This window comes from Nymphaea colorata, chromosome 5 (assembly GCF_008831285.2).
Source record: "Nymphaea colorata isolate Beijing-Zhang1983 chromosome 5, ASM883128v2, whole genome shotgun sequence".
NCBI lineage: Eukaryota > Viridiplantae > Streptophyta > Magnoliopsida > Nymphaeales > Nymphaeaceae > Nymphaea > Nymphaea colorata.
Genome location: NC_045142.1, coordinates 25970057 through 25992529, shown reverse-complemented (window position 1 = coordinate 25992529; position 22473 = coordinate 25970057). Strand labels below are relative to the sequence as shown.

General features: G+C 40.7%; 3 protein-coding genes across 3 annotated transcripts; all 3 read left to right on the top strand.

Annotated features, from left to right (window-relative positions):
• Nucleotides 1-2294: 2294 nt before the first annotated feature.
• LOC116253962 (pectinesterase-like) lies at nucleotides 2295-4354 on the top strand. Its single transcript, XM_031628968.2, has 2 exons — nucleotides 2295-3270; nucleotides 3378-4354. Exons 1-2 carry the CDS (start codon nucleotides 2322-2324, stop codon nucleotides 4055-4057), a joined length of 1629 nt encoding a protein of 542 aa, XP_031484828.1. The 5' UTR covers nucleotides 2295-2321; the 3' UTR covers nucleotides 4058-4354.
• A 2269-nt stretch (nucleotides 4355-6623) lies between these two features.
• LOC116254600 (pectinesterase-like) lies at nucleotides 6624-8405 on the top strand. Its single transcript, XM_031630085.1, has 2 exons — nucleotides 6624-7584; nucleotides 7673-8405. The coding sequence occupies exons 1-2, from the start codon at nucleotides 6642-6644 to the stop codon at nucleotides 8347-8349; spliced, it is 1620 nt and encodes a 539-aa protein (XP_031485945.1). The 5' UTR covers nucleotides 6624-6641; the 3' UTR covers nucleotides 8350-8405.
• Nucleotides 8406-15274: 6869 nt separating this feature from the next.
• On the top strand, nucleotides 15275-17296 carry LOC116255149 (pectinesterase-like). Its single transcript, XM_031630914.2, has 2 exons — nucleotides 15275-16269; nucleotides 16356-17296. The coding sequence occupies exons 1-2, from the start codon at nucleotides 15318-15320 to the stop codon at nucleotides 17033-17035; spliced, it is 1632 nt and encodes a 543-aa protein (XP_031486774.1). The 5' UTR covers nucleotides 15275-15317; the 3' UTR covers nucleotides 17036-17296.
• Nucleotides 17297-22473: the final 5177 nt, after the last annotated feature.

Sequence of the window (22473 nt, the reverse complement as noted above, 5' to 3'; positions counted from 1 at the left end):
TTCCTTTTCATTCCCTTTCATTCATTTTCCTTCCATCCAAACATTGTGTTAAACTAGAGTCTTCTTGTGCTTAAAATTCCTAGGCCACATTTGTTTTCTCAAGGGAAAATGACAAGTTTTTTGGGCAAGTGCCGCAAATGGGGGTTTTGGGTTCCGACCCCTTGTAAGCAGCTACTCTTCTTCTTCTTAATGGTATTTTGATCATTTGAGACACAAACACGTCACAAGCTGCTCCACCAAACTTTCAATTTCTGGTCCTACTTTCCCCACGAGATCACATTTTCCACATAAAAAATTCAATCCCGAATTCAAACAAAAACGTGCTCGGTAATCCAAGATGGCATTCAATTGGAAGTTAGCCGGAAATTTCCGTCCACCACATTGCATGGCCAGAACCTTTCAATGCCTAGGACTTCTTCTTCTTCTTTTTTAAAGAAAAATCCATGACTTGAAACAGCCACTAGGAAGATTGGCTGATTTCTAGAATTAATTGGAAGATCCTGATAATGATGGATGGATATTGACACCTACCAGAACTGGGAAATACGATGCATGGCTTCCTCCTACTTGTATTCTAAGTAACCGTGGACTTCTACACCTCATGGTTCAGTAGACCTGCATGATCAACACCAACCCGCCAAATGTTTTGACAAGCTTCCCTCTGTTCTTCTTTGATCAAGCATCCCTTATCAACTAGGTTTGATTTTAGATTCTTTCATCATGTGTTTGGTTGTACATGGATAAGATATACCCGATTATGGATCCAATTTTGATCTCTTTAGCATGGACCTTATAAAGAAATTCAGATTCGATTGCTGATTACACACAAGAAGGGCATACAGATCCAAAACTAAATCCAAATATGAGTCGAATATTAGACCATCGATGCATGCAGTTCATGGAATTTGGTATTGCCAAATGATAGAAAAATGGGGCACATGTGCAGTCCACTTGCATAAGGACCTTCTAGATCAGACTTTGACAAGTCTTCTACAAGGCTTATCTGTTAAGTACTGGAATAAATACTTTGGACCCTTGAGCACTTCTAAAGAATGAGCATATTCGTGAATTGGAACCTCTAAAATCAATCATGTACGTCCATTAAATCCGTCGCATTTTTAAAAGAAAAAGAAAAAAAAAAGAACAAAGTTCGATGGATTCTACAACTGATGGGGCGACCCTTACTCTTCATGCGTTCATGCTCATGGATCTGTCCCGGACTACGGTTGATTTGTTCCAGCAATCAAACATACCCTCGCTGTCCAGCACATCAGGTAGAAGACTTGACCGAGAATCAACGAGTGTGCAGATTGCGTGCATGGCAAGGTGGTTTTAAATTAATACATGAAAATCCAGTTTCAATTCCGGCGACATTAAATAGCTTTCGCGTGTCACGTAAAAAGTCCCCTCACAGAAACCGGCGGACGAGCTAACATGGACCACATAACAGTAACATGCCAATTATGAACATGGTACCCATGCAATGGTCAGACCATTTATATATATATATATATATATATATATATATATATATATATATATATATATATATATATAAAATTTATTCTGACCAAAACTCTATAAGGGTCCACCAGCCATCTCGTATTAAAGGACTACGTGGGTCAGGACCGTTTATATTTCAAAATTTAATAGCATTAGATACAAAATATTTGTTTGAAAATGAATGACGTGGAAGACATATGTATACCTGAATCCGAATCCAATCAAATGTCATTTATTAAATCTGAATCCAATCCAATTTCTTAATCAAATTGAAAGTTGTTTCCATATCAAATTTTTTCAGATCGAATGGGTCAGATGTCCGATTTAAATCGGATATATTAATATTCCTAACCGCTTCCCATTCTACGGTCAATGAAACTTGTACATACGACAACTTCCACCTTCCCTTCCAAGGAAGTATATATATATATATATATATATATATATATATATATATATATATATATATATATATATATATATATATATATATATATATATATATATATATATATATAACACTAATGTTCACTTAATCTACTTATTTTATTAAGTCCATCTCATTGAAAAGTATAGCATTGCTTTAACGACAGTGAAAGAGATGTTTGCACACGCTAGATCGGATTACAAGTTCAAACGTCATATAGTTCTATTTATGACTCCTATGCTTCAGAAGAAGAAACTGGAACGCTTAATTTGAGATTGCCACTTAGGAAGAAGCCATGCAGATGGTTGTATAAATTGCCCTCTCCCCTTACTCCTCTTCCCACACACCAACCTGCAAACGGCAAATTACCAGCAGGGAAAGTTCACCAACCATGTCCGTCATCCCTTTCATCTTCGTCCTCACCATCCTCTTCCCTTCCTCCATCTCCCTAAACTTGAGTGCTATTGGCCCCGTTACTCCAGACCACGCCTGCACCTTCACCACCGATCCCGACTTCTGTCAGTCCCTCTTGCCTAGTGACTCCCTCAACAACTTCTATGGCTACGGCCAACACCTTATCAAGAAGTCCTTACAGCAGTCCTACGCTTTTTCCTCCCTCATAAACGAGACCATAAGAGATAAGGCCAACCTCACCCCTCTGGCAGCGGCCGCTCTGAACGATTGCCTGCTGCTCTCGGAGCTCACCACCGATTTCTTGGTGTCGTCCATATCCACCCTTGACTCCTGCGACTCCACCACCCTTGCCGAAGACCAGGCAGACCTGGTCCAAACCCTCTTGAGTGGCATCATCACCAACCGGCGCACTTGCTTGGATGGCCTCACCCAGGCGTCCTTCTTGCAGCGCGGACACAAGCTCTATGCGCCACTGATGAACGGGTCTCTGCTCTACAGTGTGTCGCTGGCCATGCTCGCCAACTCTCGGGCATTCAAGCACAGGAAGACCATGAACCCTGGCAGGAAGCTGCTGGAAGACCTGAGAGTAGGCAGAGATGGTGCCCCTCGGTGGGTGAACCGAAACATCTTCCACTTCGCCAGTGGAAGGAGGATGGCTCTGCAGACCATGGGCAGCGTGGTGGTGGCTCAGGATGGCACCGGTAACTACCGCACCATTAGTGAAGCCATTGCTGCGGCTCCTGCAAACGGCGGAACCAAAGGGTACTACGTCATCAACGTGAAGGCAGGAGTGTACAAGGAGTATGTGACCATACCCAAGTCCAAGAAGTACATAATGATGGTTGGAGACGGTATCGGCAAGACCATAATTACCGGTAGCCGTAATGTCGTCGACGGTTACACCACTTTCAACTCTGCAACTTTCGGTAGGTTTTGAAACTGAACCGTGAACATTCATGGTACTAAAAGACGATCCAGTTTTGTTGGTATCTGAAGCTTAGGGAGTTTGTCTAAAATTTTTGCGATCTTGCAGCTGTGCTTGGCGAAGGCTTCGTAGCAATCGGAATTACGGTGAGGAACACAGCCGGTCCGGCCAAGCATCAGGCAGTGGCTGTTAGAAACGGCGCCGACCTGTCAACCTTCTATAAGTGCAGCTTCGAGGGATACAAAGATACGCTGTACACCTACTCCATGCGTCAGTTCTTCCGCGAGTGCGATATCTACGGCACGGTAGACTTCATCTTCGGCAATGCGGCCGTCGTCTTTCAAAACTGCAACATGTACGTGAGGCTGCCTTCTTCCGGTCAATTCAACACGGTTACGGCTCAGGGGAGAAGCGACCGGAACCAGAACACGGGCACCTCCATCATCAACTGCAACGTTGCGGCCACCTCTGACCTCGCAGGCCATTCCAACGTGAGGACTTACTTGGGCCGGCCATGGAGGCAGTACTCCAGAACAGTGTTCATGCAGTCCAACCTTGGTAGCTTGATCAACCCAGCAGGGTGGTCCCCATGGTCCGGTAGCTTTGCCCTCAGCACTCTATACTATGGAGAGTACGCCAACAGCGGCCCAGGTGCAGCTACCGGCGGCAGGGTCAAATGGCCTGGGTTCCATATCATGAGTTCTAGTGATGCTCGCCGGTTCACAGTGTCCAATTTCATACAGGGAGGAAACTGGCTGCCCAAGACTACTGTGCCATTCACCGGTTGATCGGGTCGAACCCCAATATATTCAATCTGCTAGAAGAAGAAGCAATCTTTTCGGTTGTTGAAATTGATGTCGTTAATTAATTTGTTTAATTCCTCTGCAATTAGATTCTGTCCATTTGTTGTAAACCTGAAAGGATTAGGGCACATCACGTAGAGCCCGCTTTCCTGCTACAAAAGTGTGAATAGCTAGATATCTTATACGGTCAATGCAATCGTTAAATTTGTGTTTGTTTTTTCATTGCTCCTTTATCTTTGTACTTGTATTTAATTAATAAAACTGTCTGGATTCCGTAGCTTACTTGACTTCCATTAAAGCTTATTATATTACTTGTATATATATGCGTAAAATTGCACGCAATTCAATTGAAAGTAAACTCGATGTGGATGAAGAACCATGAATCGGTTCGGCGGCTCAATTCTAGGCGGTTGGGAAACAAGCTAGCCTCCATGTATGTGACCTTTCACTTGTTACGTAACTTGTTATCTAATTACGATGGGCAATCGGATCCTGTTTGTTACTAATGTTAAACAGTCCTTTAAGTTTCTTGGGATCCGGTTGGGGGAAAGACAAACCAGAAACATGATTGGTGATCTGAAAGTCCTTCATTATAAAAGAGACAGTAGGCAAAGAAACCATTTTCCAAAGCATGCGGGTCTTCAGCATAAAGATAAGTTTTTGTTACACGTATGCTTTAATAAGATAGCCGAATAACGACATCAAAATAATTTTTTTTTTTTAATTCAAATCCGGTTAATGAAAGCCACCTACCTAAGTTTGAAACGTGGTGCTGTCATTTGCTGCTACGGTCTTTTCCACAACTAACAAGCTTTGAGGAGCAAGCGGTTTTTTCGCATCGTTTAGAGAGAAATCAAGCACAATCTTATACGCTAAAGATGAAAAGGTCCCATTTCAATATTAAGTTGGCACTGAACGTTATTGTTCTACAGTCTTTACAACAGTTGAAACTTGGCGCTTGAAATATAAATAAGAAATTAGAAGAGTACATGACTTGGACGTATAAAATAGTGCCAGTTACAAGTCCTTCTTGGGTCCAAGTAATAAGATCTTGTCGTGAAAAAGACGATGTGCATCGATTTCAACTCAAAGTCAGAACCGACCACAGAGTTCATGAGTTACGGACTCAGGCATAATTGGTAGGTTTGAGAGTTCACACAAGCTAAACTTATATTCAGTTCAAATGATATGGTGGTTTTGGGCATAGTCGTTTCAGAGTTTTAAACAGTCAGGTTTTATCGGTATAATATGGTGGAAAAAAAAAAGAAAAAATACGATAAATTTTTAAAAACTTAAAAAAACTAAAAATGAAGGAAAAATAAAATACGTGAGAAAATAACAACACAAACACCAAAAACAAGTAAATTTGCAACAAATAAAAAATAGAAAATAAAAAAAAGACGGTTGGCATTAAAAAATAAAAAAGTGAAAATAATGCGAAAAAATGCTTTAGAAACATATTTTTTTCATTTTTAACTTTTAAGCGGCATTTAATTTTCTTGCGTTTATTTCTTTTTTTTTTTTAAATAACTCATTTTTTGTGACTGTTTTTAGCTCAGATTTCACATCGAGCTTCGTGAGCTTGTTTAGGCACCAACATAATATGGGCTTTGGATTTGGATTTCACGAGAACCTTATACTAGTAACATGGTTATTTTAAAAACCGTAGTGAAGCCAGAAATTTCCAATTGTAGGGAGCAAATACTTCAAATTATAACTTATAAGATACAACACTAATGTACATAAGTAAATGGGTGCAAGATGCTTATGAGCAAGGAATTTATGTGGGACTACATGCGCAACAGGTCACAAAAGGTACAACCACTGACCTGAAGACTCCAGCACATTCACCAGCGCCCTGTCGATCATGGCAATTTTGTAGCTGTATGGGACATGCACATATATACATGCAGCATGCACGTTCATGACTACCTACCAATTGCCCAAGAAAAGAGGACGCGGAGGAAATGCCGGAGCATCGCCGGCGTTCTACCGTGGAGGGGGGACGAGGAACATACAAGGAAAGACAACGCACGTCAGACAGTGGGTGGGTGAACAACCGGGCACAAAGGAAAAACAGGAACCAGGGAAAGAATCAAGTCGCAGTCTCTACCAGGTGCCAAAATGGACCCGTAACGTTTCCAAGATAGAACGGTGGGAGTGGGTCGAATTTGCAGTAACACACAACCAAACCTGCCGATAATCATTATATATATATAATGATTTGGATATTTGGTACATGATTTGACTATTTGGACGTCAGAATCTATGGTCCATACATGAAGGGAATGTTGCTTATGTGTAAAATATTAGTTGAGCCAAAGGTTTCTTGTTGGCCTGATCCTCTTTATGATAGCAAGGCTGATAGAGAGGCGTGTTGCTATAATTTGACTAATGACTTCTTGACTCTTTTGCAAAGCGAATTTTAGAAACAACTTCAATGAGACACGTGAAGCAGCCAAGCAGACATTCTATAAATAGGCCTTCTTCCTCCTCGTTTCACACCAAAACACAAGCTAGAGATAGCTGGCAAACTACCAAGATGGTGCTTTCTGCCAAAACCTTTAGCATGACGATCATGCCTCTCTTCTTCGTCCTCACACTCCTCTTCCCTTCCTCCTTCTCCCAAAACTACAGTTCTGGCCCTGTTGCTCCGGACCATGCCTGCACCTTCACTACCGATCCTTCCTTCTGTCAGTCTCTCTTGCCTAGCGAGTCCCTCTCCAACTTTTATGGCTACGGCCAATACCTTATCAAGAAGTCCTTACAGCAGTCCTACGCCTTCTCTTCCCTCATTAATGAGACCATAAGAGATAATGCCACCCTCACCCCTCAAGCAGCAGCTGCCCTCAACGATTGTCTGCTTCTCTCTGAACTAACAACGGACTTCTTGAGCTCCTCCCTCTCCACCCTTGACTCCTGTGACACCACCAGTCTGGCCGAAGACCAGGCGGACCTGGTCCATACCCTCATGAGTGGCATCGTCACCAACCAGCGCACTTGTTTGGATGCCCTCACCCAGGCGTCCTTCTTGCGGAGGGGCCACAAGCTGTATGCTCCGCTGATGAATGGGTCTCAGCTCTACAGTGTCTCCCTGGCCATGCTCACCAATTCCTGGGCCTTCAAGCACAAGAATGCTAACCCCGGACGGCAATTGCTTGACGGGACCAGAGTTGGTGAACATGGTGTGCCTCACTGGGTTAACAGGAAGATCTTCCGCTCCGGCTTCGGCCGGAGGATGGCTCTGCAGACCGTGGGTAGCGTTGTGGTGGCTCATGATGGCAGCGGCAATTACCGCACCATCGGTGATGCCATTACAGCGGCTCCGGCCAACGACGGGAGCAAGGGATACTACGTGATCAACGTAAAGGCAGGAGTGTACCAGGAGTATGTGACCATACCCAAGGCCAAGAAGTACATCATGATGGTAGGAGACGGAATTGGCAACACCATCATCACCGGAAGCCGTAACGTCGTCGACGGTTATACCACCTTCAACTCTGCCACTCTCTGTAAGTTTCGAAATTGAATACACCAATTTTATGAGTCTAGTATCTGAAGTTTCAAACATTGATCTCTAATCTTCGAATTTGTTCGCAGCTGTACTTGGTGATGGGTTCGTAGCAATCGGAATTACGGTGAGGAACACGGCCGGTCCGGCCAAGCACCAGGCTGTGGCTGTTAGAAACGGCGCGGACCTGTCAACCTTCTATAAGTGCAGCTTCGAGGGATACCAAGACACCCTCTATACCTACTCCATGCGTCAGTTCTTCCGAGAGTGCGACATCTACGGCACCGTCGACTTCATCTTTGGCAACGCTGCGGTCGTCTTCCAAAACTGCAACATGTATGTGAGGCTGCCGTCTTCTGGGCAATTCAACACGGTCACAGCTCAGGGGAGAAGCGATCCCAACCAGAACACTGGCACCTCGATCATCAACTGCAACGTTGCGGCAACCTCCGACCTCGCCGGCCACTCCAACGTGAATACCTACCTAGGCAGGCCATGGAGGCAGTACTCCAGGACAGTGTTCATGCAGTCCAACCTTGGTAGCTTGATCAACCCGGCGGGTTGGACTCCTTGGTCCGGCAGCTTTGCTCTCAGCACTCTATACTATGGAGAATACAACAACCGCGGTCCGGGTGCAGCTACCGGCGGCAGGGTCAAGTGGGCAGGGTTCCATACCATGAGCTCCAGTGATGCCAGCCGCTTCACAGTGTCCAACTTCGTACAAGGAGGAAATTGGCTTCCCAAGACAACCGTGCCATTCACCTGATCATGTTGGGCGACAAGATATTCAAACGGCTACAAAACATTATTTTATATTTTAGTTGATCGAAATCGATGTCTTTAATTAATTTGTTTAATTTATCTGTAATTAAAGAAAGCATAAGCTTTCGCGTATTTAATCAGTTAGTTAATTTGTTTCAATCTTGAAGAAAAATATTAAACAGATTGTGTGAACTATGTAGAAATGTATACACGGATTGCCCGTAATATATTGAATTTACTTTTTCCTCATTGAAGGATTATGTTCTCAGATTTAGTTACCAATCAAATTCTTTAGTTCGCTTGTGACATGTCTTCCATTTGTTCGATCACAACTTGGCAAGAATTATAGACCTCTAACATCTATAAATCTCATAACGAGAATTTGGAAGAGCATGTTCATTAACGTAAAGTTGAGACGCAGTTCAATTGGCCAAGATGCAAATAAATGAGATGCATGTGATTTTGAGGATCCATGGGACGGTCAAGAGGCCTCTACTACAAACTGCTAGTAAGAAAAACTACTGATTGCCAGACGCATGTGGCAAATCTCTTCTCTTCTGATGTATTATGTCTGATCCTCCTCCTATACATCCAATCTATATATCCTTAACTTATAATCTTAGCAGAACCGATTTTTTATCTTTTTTATGACAACAGGGTTGCAGTTAGCCTTTAAGAGGGGAGTGAATTTGATTTAAATCAGAATCGTTTGTGAATTGGAAGAACTTAAGTGCTGCAATTATGTATATCTTTTAAGATTCTAAAGGCAAACATTTTCGAAAGGTAGAGGGAATTTAAAATTTTAAAAGCAAAACAAGAAAACGAATAGTGTGTCACAGGCCAAAATAATTAAATATTGCTTAGTGATTTGAAGCGCCCCGTATTAGAAATGGGATGCATGATGGCATGCAAAACACAAAAAATGGACACTCCCCAAAAGAATGGCAACTATATGAGTTATGCACAGGCGCATTTTGCCTGAGTATATTATATTATATTATATTATACGGGTTTAATGAGGTAATAGAACTAGGATACCATGATCAAGTGATTCTTTCGGACATGGCATGAGATGATTAGGGTTGTCGCAAACAAAAAGCTTGAGCAAGAAGTACAAAGCAACTTGAGAGAGAAGTCTTCACCATACTACGTATCAGGGTGGAGTCAGGATTTTTTTTAGAGGCGGACCAAACCACGAAGTGCGACAAATGTTCAACCTGATCTGAACCAACAGTTCAAGCTTGGGCAAGAATAGTAGCGGGTTACTTGCACGCATAAGATATATTAAGATCCAATAAATGCTTGAGAAGCGACGACAATGTTACCTAATTAATTGTCTTGGCCGAAGTTAATGATCGGATCCAGCTTTATAGATTTTTTATATTATCTGTTGTATCTTCCTATTACGTGTATTATATATGTTTACACATTTATAATACCTAAATTCTTCTGTTATCTTAATTAATTAATAATACAAAAGCGCAACAACATGATCACAATTTTTACGAACACTTGCATAGGTCTATAAATTTGGTTACTTCATGTTTGGAGTACTGTATAGTTAAGCTAAGAAACATCTCGTCCATAACGTGTTCGACAACAATTCGCTCACCTGATTTATAAACATCTATGATGACCTGCATGCCGATGATCATTTAATCAGTATAAACATCTAATGTTAGTGATAGATTTGGCCACCAAGAAATAGGAACATTAGTGGCGATCAACGCCGACGCTTGAGCCAAGTGAATGTCAATTTTCGATATAATCACACAAACTCCAACTGTATCTTCATCTGCAACCTTATAACTTACGGAATTTAAAGTACGTTATTTGCAGCCTTAGTTAATTTGATAATGAACGCAATTATTCTACATGATCAAACTGGGGCTCCAATGTAAGAACTGATTCCCTTAAATGCACGTCAGAGTTTCTGATATTAGCCGTGTCCAGGACCAAGTACATTTGGTCCAAATCCAAAAGTCCTAGACGAGCCATAAAGCTGCGTCATATTCACATCCAATATATGGATTTTAAATCCAGGTTAATCAAGTAGCCTCTCTTTAGGATAAACTTGAAAAGGGTAAAAAAAGTCATTTTCCTGCCAAGAAAAAAAAAACTCGTAATGAAAGTGCGGAACTGGTTATATGTGCTGCCTGATGCACAATTTGTTTGTGCGCCAGTATGTTTTATGACTAAAATGCTTTCGGTTAATAAAAAAAGATAATATTTATGCCTTTTTATTAATAAAAAATATAACTTTTTGTAGAAATAAAAAGGAAAGTGGAAAAAAAAGTTCAAAAACTAAAAATGACGAATGAAAAAGATAAATTCACCAATTTTCTTTTTCAAAAATGACAACAATGTTCCGAGAAAGAATATGCAATGCTCACATACTAACACATACACCCCATCCACATATTGATTCTTGTGATAAGATTTCCATACGATTAATCATCAATTGACAAGAATTCTATACCTGTGACATCTATAAATCTCATGCACGCCTATTTGGAAGAGCATACTCATTAACTTACAGTCGAGATGCAATTGAATTGTCCAAGATCCAAATAAATGAGATGCCTGTGATTTTGAGGACACATGAGACGGTCTGAATTATATATATTCCCTTATAATGTCTTGTAGTTATATCTTAAATTGGACCCTCTTTCTATATATCGAATCTATATATCGTTAACTTATAATCTTACCAGAATCGATTTTTTTTTTTTTAATTACAGCAGCGTTGCTAGGCAAATAAAAATCAAAGTCAAGCTAACCTATAAGATGCTAGTGAATTGGATTCAAATCACAATCGTTTGTGAATTGGAAGAAATTAAGCGCCGTAATTCTAAGGGCAAAAATTTTCGAAAGATAGTGTATTAAAAATTTTAAACGTAAACAATAGAACGAACAAAGTGTCACACAAAAATGAACAAGTCCCAAAAAGAATGGCAACTAAACGTGTTACGGACAGGTCCATTTTGCTGGCTCGATTTTATGTAGACGCTGAGTATTTTATATTTATATCATATTATATTGTATCATATAGGTTCGCAACTCTCACATGGATGCGGGGTGCCGGTAAAGGGTGTAGGTGCAAATACTATAATTTTTCCAAAACAATTAAAGTGCAGGTGCAGTGATGATGTATATATATGTGTGTGAGTATATATATATATATATATATATATATATATATATATATATATATATATATATATATATATATATATATATATATATATATATATATATATATATATATATATATATGTTACATAGTTATTTAGCAATTTAGTAGCCTTATTTTTCTATATGTACATATATATATTTTTTTTGTAATAAAGATAGTTCAGTTATGTATACATTTAAAATGGTCAATTTTAGTTGTGTTCGATTTACCGAATTAGATGTGTTGTGTCGGAAAAGCACTAACAACAACATCGACATGAATGCGATACAGATGCATCAATTATTTAAAAGCACCTATGTGGCATAGTTCAACAACCTTCAAATAGTTTGTGTTGTGCATATATTTTAAATGATGCAACAAAACTTTATATTTTAATGATGCAACAGAACTGGGATATGAAAATATTCTAAAAAGCAGAACTTGCTTGGTCGAATGAGTGTCTCGGGCTTGGCATGAGATGATCAGGCTTTGAAGCTAAGTAAGTTGATGGTGTCATTTGCTCCACGGTCTTATCCTCAAGTAACAGTCTTGGTCATGCAGAAAGCAACTTGTGAGGCCTTCACCAACCTACTTATTACATGTGGCTTTGTTCGACATGTTTGGGAGCCTAAATGCGACACATGTTCAACCAACCTCATCTCGTCCAACAGTTCAAACTTGGGGTTTCCAATGTAGAAAGAGTGGGTTACTTGCACGTATAAGATATATGCAGATCCAATAAACGCTTGAGAAGGGAAGAAAGTGTTACCTAATGAATTGTCAGGCATGGCTGATGCTAATGATCGGATCTTGCTTTATACATTATTTGTTATACCTTGATGTTACGTTTATTATATATGTTTACATATGTTTACTCATTTAGAATACATAAATTCTTCTGTTCTCATCATAATAATACAAAAGCGCAATGACATGATCGAAATTTTCAAGAACACTTCCATTGATGTATAAATTTTGGTTTTACTTCGTGTTTGGAGCATTGTGTACTTAAGCTTGGACACATCTGGTCCAATTGAGAGGAGGTAAAGCCAAATTTTTCATAAGGAGAGCCGAATTATAGTTTTAGAATTTTGACAGAAGCTAAACTATCATTTTTTTTTTAAATTTATGTATAAATTTTTTAAAAAAAGCTTTTTTGAAGAAGGGCCAAAGCCATTGCCAGCCCCCTAGCTTCGCCCCTGCACTGGGGATGAACACGAGTAGAGTCGAGCCTGAGTTCAATCAGCTTGAGCTCGGCTCGAATAATGAAACCTCGAGCTCGAGAATAGATCGATGGAAGCAGCTCGAGCTTATCGTTACGTGTTGAGCTCGAGTTTGACTCAATTAAGGCTCGACAAACTTGTTTGAGCAGAATTGATATTCATCATTATGTCTTGAGCTTGAGCTCGCCTCGATGAAGGCTTGATAAACTCGTAAACTCGTTTGAACATATCGACTTGATTAAGACTTGAGCTTGATTCGACAGAGCTTGATTCGACAGTTACGTATTGAGCTCGAACTCAGCTCAATTATTTGAATGAGTCGACTCATGAACTCGAGCTCCTCAGCCCACTAATCTTCGCACGCTCCCAACATTATTAATTAGCTAAAAAAACTAATTTCGACAACATTTTCGGGCTTTTGAATAGTCTAGGAGTGAAAAGCAAATAGACACATATCTGCGGCCAAAAAAGGTTGTATAATCCGGCATCCTTGAGAGGGCGTTTCATAGCCTCGGCTTTGAAATCATGAGAATTTAATAACCGTTTTAAGATCAGACCGTCCCCCTCTGATCTTAAAATCCGATTCTTTTTCAATTCAAAGGAGTAAAACAAGGATAATAAAAAAAATGGATCTTAGATCTAACCTAACGTCCTTTGCCCGATGAAGCATGGATGTTACCATGAATCTTTTGCCATATCAACTCCAATTCACGGATTTCAAATTCGCGTAATTAAATGTCCCCTTAAGGATAAACATACAAAAGATAAAAAAATAATTTATTTTGGCAAGAACAAAAAAAAAAAATCCATAAAAGAATTGCGTGGTGGCATTAGATCGGTTAAACTTGTGAAGTGTGTGTTAGACCTAAGCGGGTTATGTGAATGAACCCTGTACATATTTTTGCGTGTGCACGAGGTGCAAAAGAGTGCCTCCAATCTAGGGATGTCAACGGATCAGATTCGGATCGGATACATCTACAACCATATCCGTTTTTTCGGATATTCATATCTTCAGATTCGAATTCGAATAAATCAAAGTCATATCCGAATCCGAATCCGAAATCTGATTTTACAATTCGAATCCGATCCGAATCCGTTTTTTATATTTATATCCGGATCCGAATCCGAATTTTGAACCGGATTTGCCATTTTTCAAGTATTAGATAGAAGATATTTGTCTAAAACTGAATCCGATCCGAATCCATATCCTAATCTGATCCGATATTCATTTACATTTGAATCCGAATCCGATCGGATGTCATTTATTAAATCCGAATCCGATCCGATTTCTTAATCGGATATTAAATTTTTATCCATATCCAATTTCTTCGGATCGGATCGATCGGATATCCGATTCAAATCGGATATATTGACATCACTACTCCATCTTTTAATGGCAAAACCCATCTTAAGGGCAAATAAATGTGAAATGAAAAAGTAATGAATTAAAAATTTTTCATGACCAATCTTGGTAGGGGCGAAGCCAGAAATTTAACATTTTTAAAATTTGTACAGAGTTCAAATAATATTTCAAATCAAAATTTTTACATAAGATATATATATATATTTTAAATATAACTATGATTTTTTTTTTCACAAAATATGAGGGAGGGCAATTGCCCATGCCGAGCCCCGTTGCTCCGCCTGGAGTTCTAATATAAGAACTAAGAAGGGTGCCTCCAATCTTTTTTCAATTCGAAGAAGTAAAACAAACATTTTAAAAGTGGATCATAAAATCACATGAATCTTACTTAAGATATGACGAACCATGAATTTTACTACAAACCTTTTGCCATATCATGCAATGCTCACATGGGCACATACACATACGCCCCTGCTAGCACGCAAAGATGTACACACACATGCGTTCATGGCAACGCATGCAACAAGAAACCTGCACTGCTTTATATTTAATTAATTTACATCAAATTACGGAGGCAGCAATAAGGAAGATGCCTAGAAATTTATGGAACCGTTATAACAGTGGGTGGGTGAGCTCGACCAGGCACAAAGGAAAAACAAAAACCAGAGAAAATAATTAGCCGTGTTTACCAGGTGCCAAAATAGACCGCCACCTTTGCACAGCGAATAAGCAAAGCCAAATATGAATGCTGGCACGAGTCGGGGATTCCCATATATATAAATATATATGGGGCCAGATGCTTATATGTATCTTTGGTATGCAGTTGACTATTAGAAGGTGACTTTCCAGGGTCAGCATACTTATAATTGAAGACAACTTCCCTTTATTGTGTACATGGGAAATAGAATATTAAAGCTTATATTATGTGTGAAATATTCAAAGGTGTTAGTTGATTCGGATGTGGCTTCTTGACCCGATCATCTTTCGACAGATAGAGGCGCCTGTAGATATAATTTGACTAACGAATTTTTTGACTTGGGCGCGTTCAAGAAGAAAGCAAAAAGAATACTGTGCAAATATTATAAACAACGGCTAAGAGTTACGTAAAGCAGCCATGCGTTACCAATCTATAAATAGGCCTTCTTCTTCCTCCTCCTTCACTACCACCAAAACACAAACAAGCACACCAACAAAGGAAGCAAAGCAACAAAATGAAGCGTTCTGCCATGTCCTTCTTCCCTCTCTTCTTCTTCACCCTTGCCCTCCTCCTCCCTTCGTCTATCTCTCTCATCGACCCCGTCACTCCAGACCACGCCTGCACCTTCACCACCGATCCCCACTTCTGCCAGTCCCTCTTGCCTAGTGCATCCCTGTCCAACTTCTATGGCTACGGCCAATACCTTATCAAGAAGTCCTTACAGCAGTCCTACGCCTTCTCCTCCCTCATAAACGAGACCATAAGAGATAAGGCCAACCTCACCCCTCAGGCAGCAGCTGCCCTTAACGATTGCCTGCTGCTCTCAGAACTCACCACCGATTTCTTGACTTCCTCCCTCTCCACCCTCGACTCCTGCGACGCCACCAGCCTAGCCGAAGACCAGGCAGACTTGGTCCAAACCCTCTTGAGTGCCATTGTCACCAACCGGCGCACTTGCTTGGATGGCCTCGCCCAGGCGTCATTCTTGCAGCACGGCCACAAGCTGTACGCTCCGCTGATGAATGGGTCTCAGCTCTACAGTGTGTCGCTCGCCATGCTGACCAACTCCTGGCCCTTCAAGCACAAGAAGGCCAACCCCGGCCGGCAATTGCTTGATGAGATGAGAGTAGGCAAGGATGGTGTGCCTGAATGGGTCAACCGGAAGATCTTCCACTCTGGCTCTGCCCGAAGGATGGCTCTGCAGACGGTAGGGAGCGTGGTTGTCGCCAAGGACGGCAGCGGCAAGTACCGCACCATTGGCGAAGCCATTGCTGCTGCTCCTGCCAACAGCGGAAGCAACGGGTACTACGTGATCAACGTGAAGGCGGGAGTGTACGAGGAGTACGTGTCCATACCCAAGAACAAGAAATACATAATGATGGTTGGAGACGGGATCGGCAAGACCATCATCACTGGACACCGTAACGTTGTTGACGGATCTACCACTTTCAACTCTGCAACTCTCGGTAAATTTCGAAACTGAGTCAACCCATTTTCTGAATTTGTTAACTGAAGCTTCAAAAATTAATCTTCAACCTTTGGGTTGTTTCAGCTGTACTTGGTGAGGGCTTCGTAGCAATCGGGATTACGGTGAGGAACACCGCCGGTCCAGCCAAGCATCAGGCCGTGGCCGTTAGAAACGGCGCCGACCTCTCGACCTTCTACAAGTGCAGCTTCGAGGGATACCAAGACACGCTCTACACCTACTCCATGCGTCAGTTCTTTCGGGAGTGCGATATCTACGGCACAGTGGACTTCATCTTCGGCAATGCCGCTGTCGTCTTTCAAAACTGCAACATATACGTGAGGCTGCCAGCTGCCAAACAGTTCAACACAGTCACAGCTCAAGGGAGAACCGACCCTAACCAGAACACTGGCATCTCCATCATCAACTGCAACATCGCGGCCGCCTCCGATCTCGCCGGCCACTCCGAGGTGAGGACATATCTAGGCAGGCCGTGGAAGCAGTACTCGAGGACAGTGTTCATCCAGTCCAACCTTGGTAGCTTGATCAACCCGGCGGGGTGGTCTCCATGGGCCGGTAGCTTTGCTCTCAGCACTCTATACTATGGAGAGTACAACAACCGTGGCCCAGGTGCAGCTACCGGTGGCAGGGTCAAATGGCCTGGGTTCCATATCATGAGTTCTAGCGATGCTAGCCGCTTCACCGTGTCCAGTTTCATACAAGGAGGAAATTGGCTGCCCAAGACAACCGTGCCATTCACGGCCTGATTATATTGATGAGAAGAAATGTGAACGAGTTCCACTGTAGCCTAAGCCTTTAGGTTATTCATTTTATTGATGTGTCGATTTTTTAATTTGTTTGTATTTTGGAGAGGGAGGGCACTTGCCCTCTCATATCTTATCTGTTTATTGATTTGGTGTACTTAAGAAGACATTGGTTGTAGCTCTATCTTTCAGATTGAACTGTAAAGAAGATCATCCGGATCTTTTACGCAATCAATATTGTAACTTTAATTGTAATAAACTTTCTCGACTTTGTCAAGTAATAATGTGTTGTGTTTGACAAGCAGGATCAAGGGTTTTGCTTGATGAAATCGTCGTAAGAGAATAATGCATTTTTTCTCTTGGTGCAGGAGCTGCTTCGTTTCACAAGTGTGGAGCAGTTGACGAACTTTCGATAAAACACGGTTGGAGTTGCTTGGTCGAGCAGTTATATAACAAAATTTTGACACGGCATGGCAATAAGAATGTATTTTCCACATGAAATAGGAGGAAGCACCGATATTGCCATATTTGTAAATTTTTAAATTACAAAAATTTCTTTGGCTGCTGAACTTCTTTGGCTGCGTGATTTTGGTTGCTCGGTAGCTCCATAAAGCTGAATAAAGTGGTATGCATCATAGTTTCCTTTCGGCGGCTGGGATGACAAACGAAGCAATATTGGTCGAGAGTCTAAAACGAATCGTGCATTCAGACATTATGGACGCTAAGTTGGTTAAAAATTAATCAAAAATTTATTACTAAAAAACAACCATTAGATGAGGATTAGTGATGATTATTTATGATATAGTGATGGTTCATGGCATTTCTAATTATCGGTTTTTAATTTTTAACCATCCAGCAACATCTTAAGTATACGGCGGCATAAAATTCTTGTTGAAGAAGTTATCCAAGTTGATTGACTTATATTACTTATAAATCTGATTAGCTTTATCTGGTTTGCCATTAAACCAAAGTTGGGTGCATTTTCTAACCGACAAGGAAACTTGATGGGGTTTAATTACCTACTACATTATGTGGTGCAATATTCTTTGGCTGATGATGCGTTGCGCTTTGAAATTGCAGGGGAGCAGGTGTATGATCCTTTTATCTTCAGAAGAAATTGGGTAGCTGCGGGATGAAGTCTGCACATTACGTAGGCGGTTAGAATTCAGGAAAAAATGCAAACATTAATGGATTTGACTTACTTGAATCCCTAGAAACACCAGGTTAGGTGTTGATCGGGTCCCAGTCAGATATTATACTTGAATTCAAATTTAATTATGAAACTGTTTACTAGATCTCAATCCGGTAAATCATCTGCAGATTTAAGTTTCTTTACCGAATCCAACTTCATGAAAATTGACAGTCAGTTCAGCGATCAGATCAAACTTGAGCGAGTCATTCCACACATGGTGTTAGGGATGTTAATATATCCGATTTGCATCTGATATTAGATCGATCCATTCCAAAAAATTGTTCATGGAAAAAGTTTTAATATCTAAGTAAGAAGTCAGATGGGATTCAGATTTAAAAAAATGACATCTGCAGATCTAGTTTTCAACAGATATCGTATTTCCAGCGCCTTACATTTTGAGAATCGGTCAGGCTATGTTGAAAATTCAGATTTGGACTTGGACATAAATATAAAAATCAGGTTTGGATCAGATTCAAATTGCGGAATTAGATTTCAGATCCAGAGATGACTTTTCTTTGTTCACATTCAAATCCAAATACGTGAACATCTAAAAAAAGGGAGAGTATATCCAATTTGAATCCAATCCATTTACATCCCTCGATACGGTCAAGTTCATCAATTTCTTGCAGTGTGGCCTTGATGATCCCAACCAGCTGGGTGACAGCATGGATCATGGTAGTGACTTGTGGAGAAATATATCACCGTGAAGTTAGTTCGAGCCGACGCAGATGGGTTGGATGTGGTTCGAAGTCTTGGAACTTCTTTGGGCTTGATCTTGGTTGGAGAACAAGTTGTACGTAGCTATGTTCTGGACCACTTTTTTGGCTAGCTAGTCAAGGGTTTGCCGCTTTGATTAAGACCAATTTGGGTTCATCCACGAGCCGAACCAGTTGGACACTACGGTACCGGACAAAATGATCGGAACCATTTTCATGTGGTTGGGAAGGGGTGGGGACAGGCGAGCATCACCAACTACAAAAACCATCTGTTCCACTAAACCTTCCCATTGTCGCCTGTGTGTTTGACTTGGCTCACTTGTGGAGTCAATCTTTGCTTGAGCAAACCGCACCTGGTGCAAGAACTTAGTCTTGTGTCAGCTCGACGTCTTCCATGCATGGTGGGTTGGCTTGAGAATTCTGGCCAGCTGGGTTCAGAGTAGGGGTTGAGCCAAGGAAGGGCCGCATGGGTCCTGACCCCATCTCAAAAAAAATTATAAAAAATATATATATGTAAATTTTAGAAAATTTTACTTATCAATTATAAAACTTAAAAAAAATTATATTTTAGCCCGAGTCAAAATTTAAAAACTTTAATTCAGCTCTTCTCATAAAAAAATTCTAGCTCCGCCCCTCGTTTAGAGCTAAGTTCAAGATGACGAATTTGACCTGTCCACCCCAAATCAATTGGATCTGGGTTGGGTGTATTCGAATTTTCTTGGGCTGCTTTGGACTCGATTCAGGTCCCTTCCATTAGGACTTTTAATCGGTCCAATCACGAGCGGAACCAGTTCGACACCACAGTGGCAGACAAAAAGGTCGGGACAATTCTGATGTGGACAGAAAGGGATGGACAACAACACCACCACCACGGTCGCCACCACAACTGCCACCAAAGTGATTCAATGGCATGCAAGCAGCAGCAGAGCCAGAAATATTTTCTTGGTGAGCAATTGAGGAGCTGACTATAAAGGCCACGGATTACGACACAAACTAAGTTTCAAAAACTGATTAAATAAGAAAGTTTTTATAAAACCTGACTTGTAGTAAAGGACTTGGAATCTTGCAAGCTGAGTATCATTCAAACGCTATCTCAATCAAGTCCTTTATCATCGAACTGCTTCCCTCGATGCCCAACGTTTGGTAAGAAAGTGGTGGGGAACACTTCAGTGTGGAAGCTGGACTTTGCGTGCTTTGAGGGAGTGATGGACGACGGTTTCCTGTCATATGGGACAAAGAGAAGGTTCCGAGAAAGAGCCAGGGACCACGAACCCACTTATGATTTATATGAGGCCCTTGTTTTCTTACACGTCCTGCGAAATATATAAGCTGCATGGAACCCAGACGGGTATCTTCCTTTGCGACTTTTCTACAATTCGTTCTTGACGCTGCTTTCTCATATAGTCTTCATGTCTTTCGAGAAATAATATATATGATTTATATCTCCAACTTTGGCTACTCTTTGTCATTTTGTGCAGTCCTTTTAAGCTTTCAAACCCTTTGATAGGGGAAAAGTTGGGTAAAATTTGGACGTGGTAATTAAATCCATAAATGGTAAAGTCCACCACAGTAGAATACTGAGTTTTTTTTTTGGCTGAGTAGAGGTGAACAACAAATCAAGCTACTTGTTAAAGCTCAGCTGGTTCTCGAGTTTATGAGTCGACTCGTTCAAATAATAGAGTTGAGTTCAAGTTCACTGAACTTGAACTGTCGAAGCTCGACTTGCCTAAAAAATGATGTGTAGAAACTTTGTAAATATCTTTCTCATTTTCTTAATTAAAAAACCAGTATATTGACGTTAATTAATTACGTAAGTTTAAAAAAAAAAATCATTCAAGTTTGTTGAGTCTTAATCGAGTTGAGCTCGATTTATGGCAAAGTAATAATCCATATATTTAAACGAGTTTGTCAAGTCTTTATTGAGTCAAGCTCGAGCTCAACATGTAACTGTCGAGTCGAGCTCGATCTGCTTATGTCAAGCTATTTTCGAGCTCAAAACCGAGGTTTCATTAGTCAAGCAGAGCTCGAACTGTCTGAATTCGGGCTAGACTCGGCTCGTGTTCACCCCTAGCTAAAGGGTACTCAAGTCAAGCCAAAGTAGTATATACTCACATCAGCCCGGACCCATGTATATCCGCCACTGCCCATCGACAACTCTTGATTGTATTGCCATTTAACAATTTGGGTTGAATTAGATCTTGATATCATTATTGGATTCAACCAAGTCTAAAATCCAGATCCATTGAAGAAATGGGTTTGTTGATGGGTACAAAATTCTAGTGGTTTACCTATGAACACATGTTTGATTTGCTATTATTCTTCAAATCAGCGGAACAGGACTTCCTCTGATACCAACAAGTGATTCGTTTTTGCCGCAGAACAACGAATCAAACATACTCTGCTTTAGGCTGTATCTGATTGTCTCCTCCCCAAATACTCTAGCAAAATTTGCACCAAGTAAAACATGTTACGATTGGCCCAAGAAGCACTGTTTCCTGCCCCCAAGTCTAATTTTCTAGAAGTTTATACAATAATGACCATGTACTAGATCTTTGCGACAAGTCTTGCAATATTTATTCAAACTTCAACAACCATTTTAAAAGCCTAATGAGGGCTTGATGAAACGAAATCACCTAATAAAAGCATGCTATTCAATAGTCGTTCAATCCATGTGTATCCACCCACCTACTTATTTTTCCAATTCTTTCAAGATGCCTTGATAGTGATCAATCTAGCTGGTTAGCGTGAGTGCCATGCTATTGCCTCAGTTTAATTAGTGATAGGTCCAACACTCGAGTTGAAAGATATACGCCCTGAAACGGGAAGGTTTGGCTTTCTGTGAACCACCAACAGAAGCTACATCTTTCATGACAAGATATTGGTAGGTGATTAGTTGTAGAAGCAACTCTTCAAGTACTTTTTTGTATATAAAAGTGTGTGTACTTGTTCTCCATCCCTTGGCCATTTCATGACAGTAAGTTGGGCGCCTGTATACACCCAAAAAAGAAGGGGGATATTCTGGAAATTTTTTTTTTTAAATGTTCTTTTTAACCTTTTTTTTTTTTAACTTTTTTCAAATTTTTGTATCCTTACAAAAAAAAGTTTTTCTTAGACTATTTTCACTGCCCACTAAAATTTAGCGCACCAGTATGGTTTACATAACCAACTTTGTCATTTCACGGCATGAAAAGACGTGACTATTTTTCCCATTAAATTTCAGTTACTACACGAACATGGAGAAAGGAGAGAACTTTTCCTGTTTGGTGCGAACGGTATCGGGTGCATGATCAAGTGAAAATTGTCATAGCATCAGGCGCCCTGCTGTTCACATATATAATTGTAGCCTTCTAATACCATTCCAAAAATTGAAACAAAATCAATGGGGGAGCTGCGTGTGGGCGTGTGACTCATTTTCATCATCTAGCTGAGCTGAAGGTGGAATCCTCTCTCAACCTATACCAAAAACTATTGTAATTGTTTTTTTGCTAAAAATTTCTGGCTCCGCTGGTTGACGGCCCAAGTTAAGAGTTTAC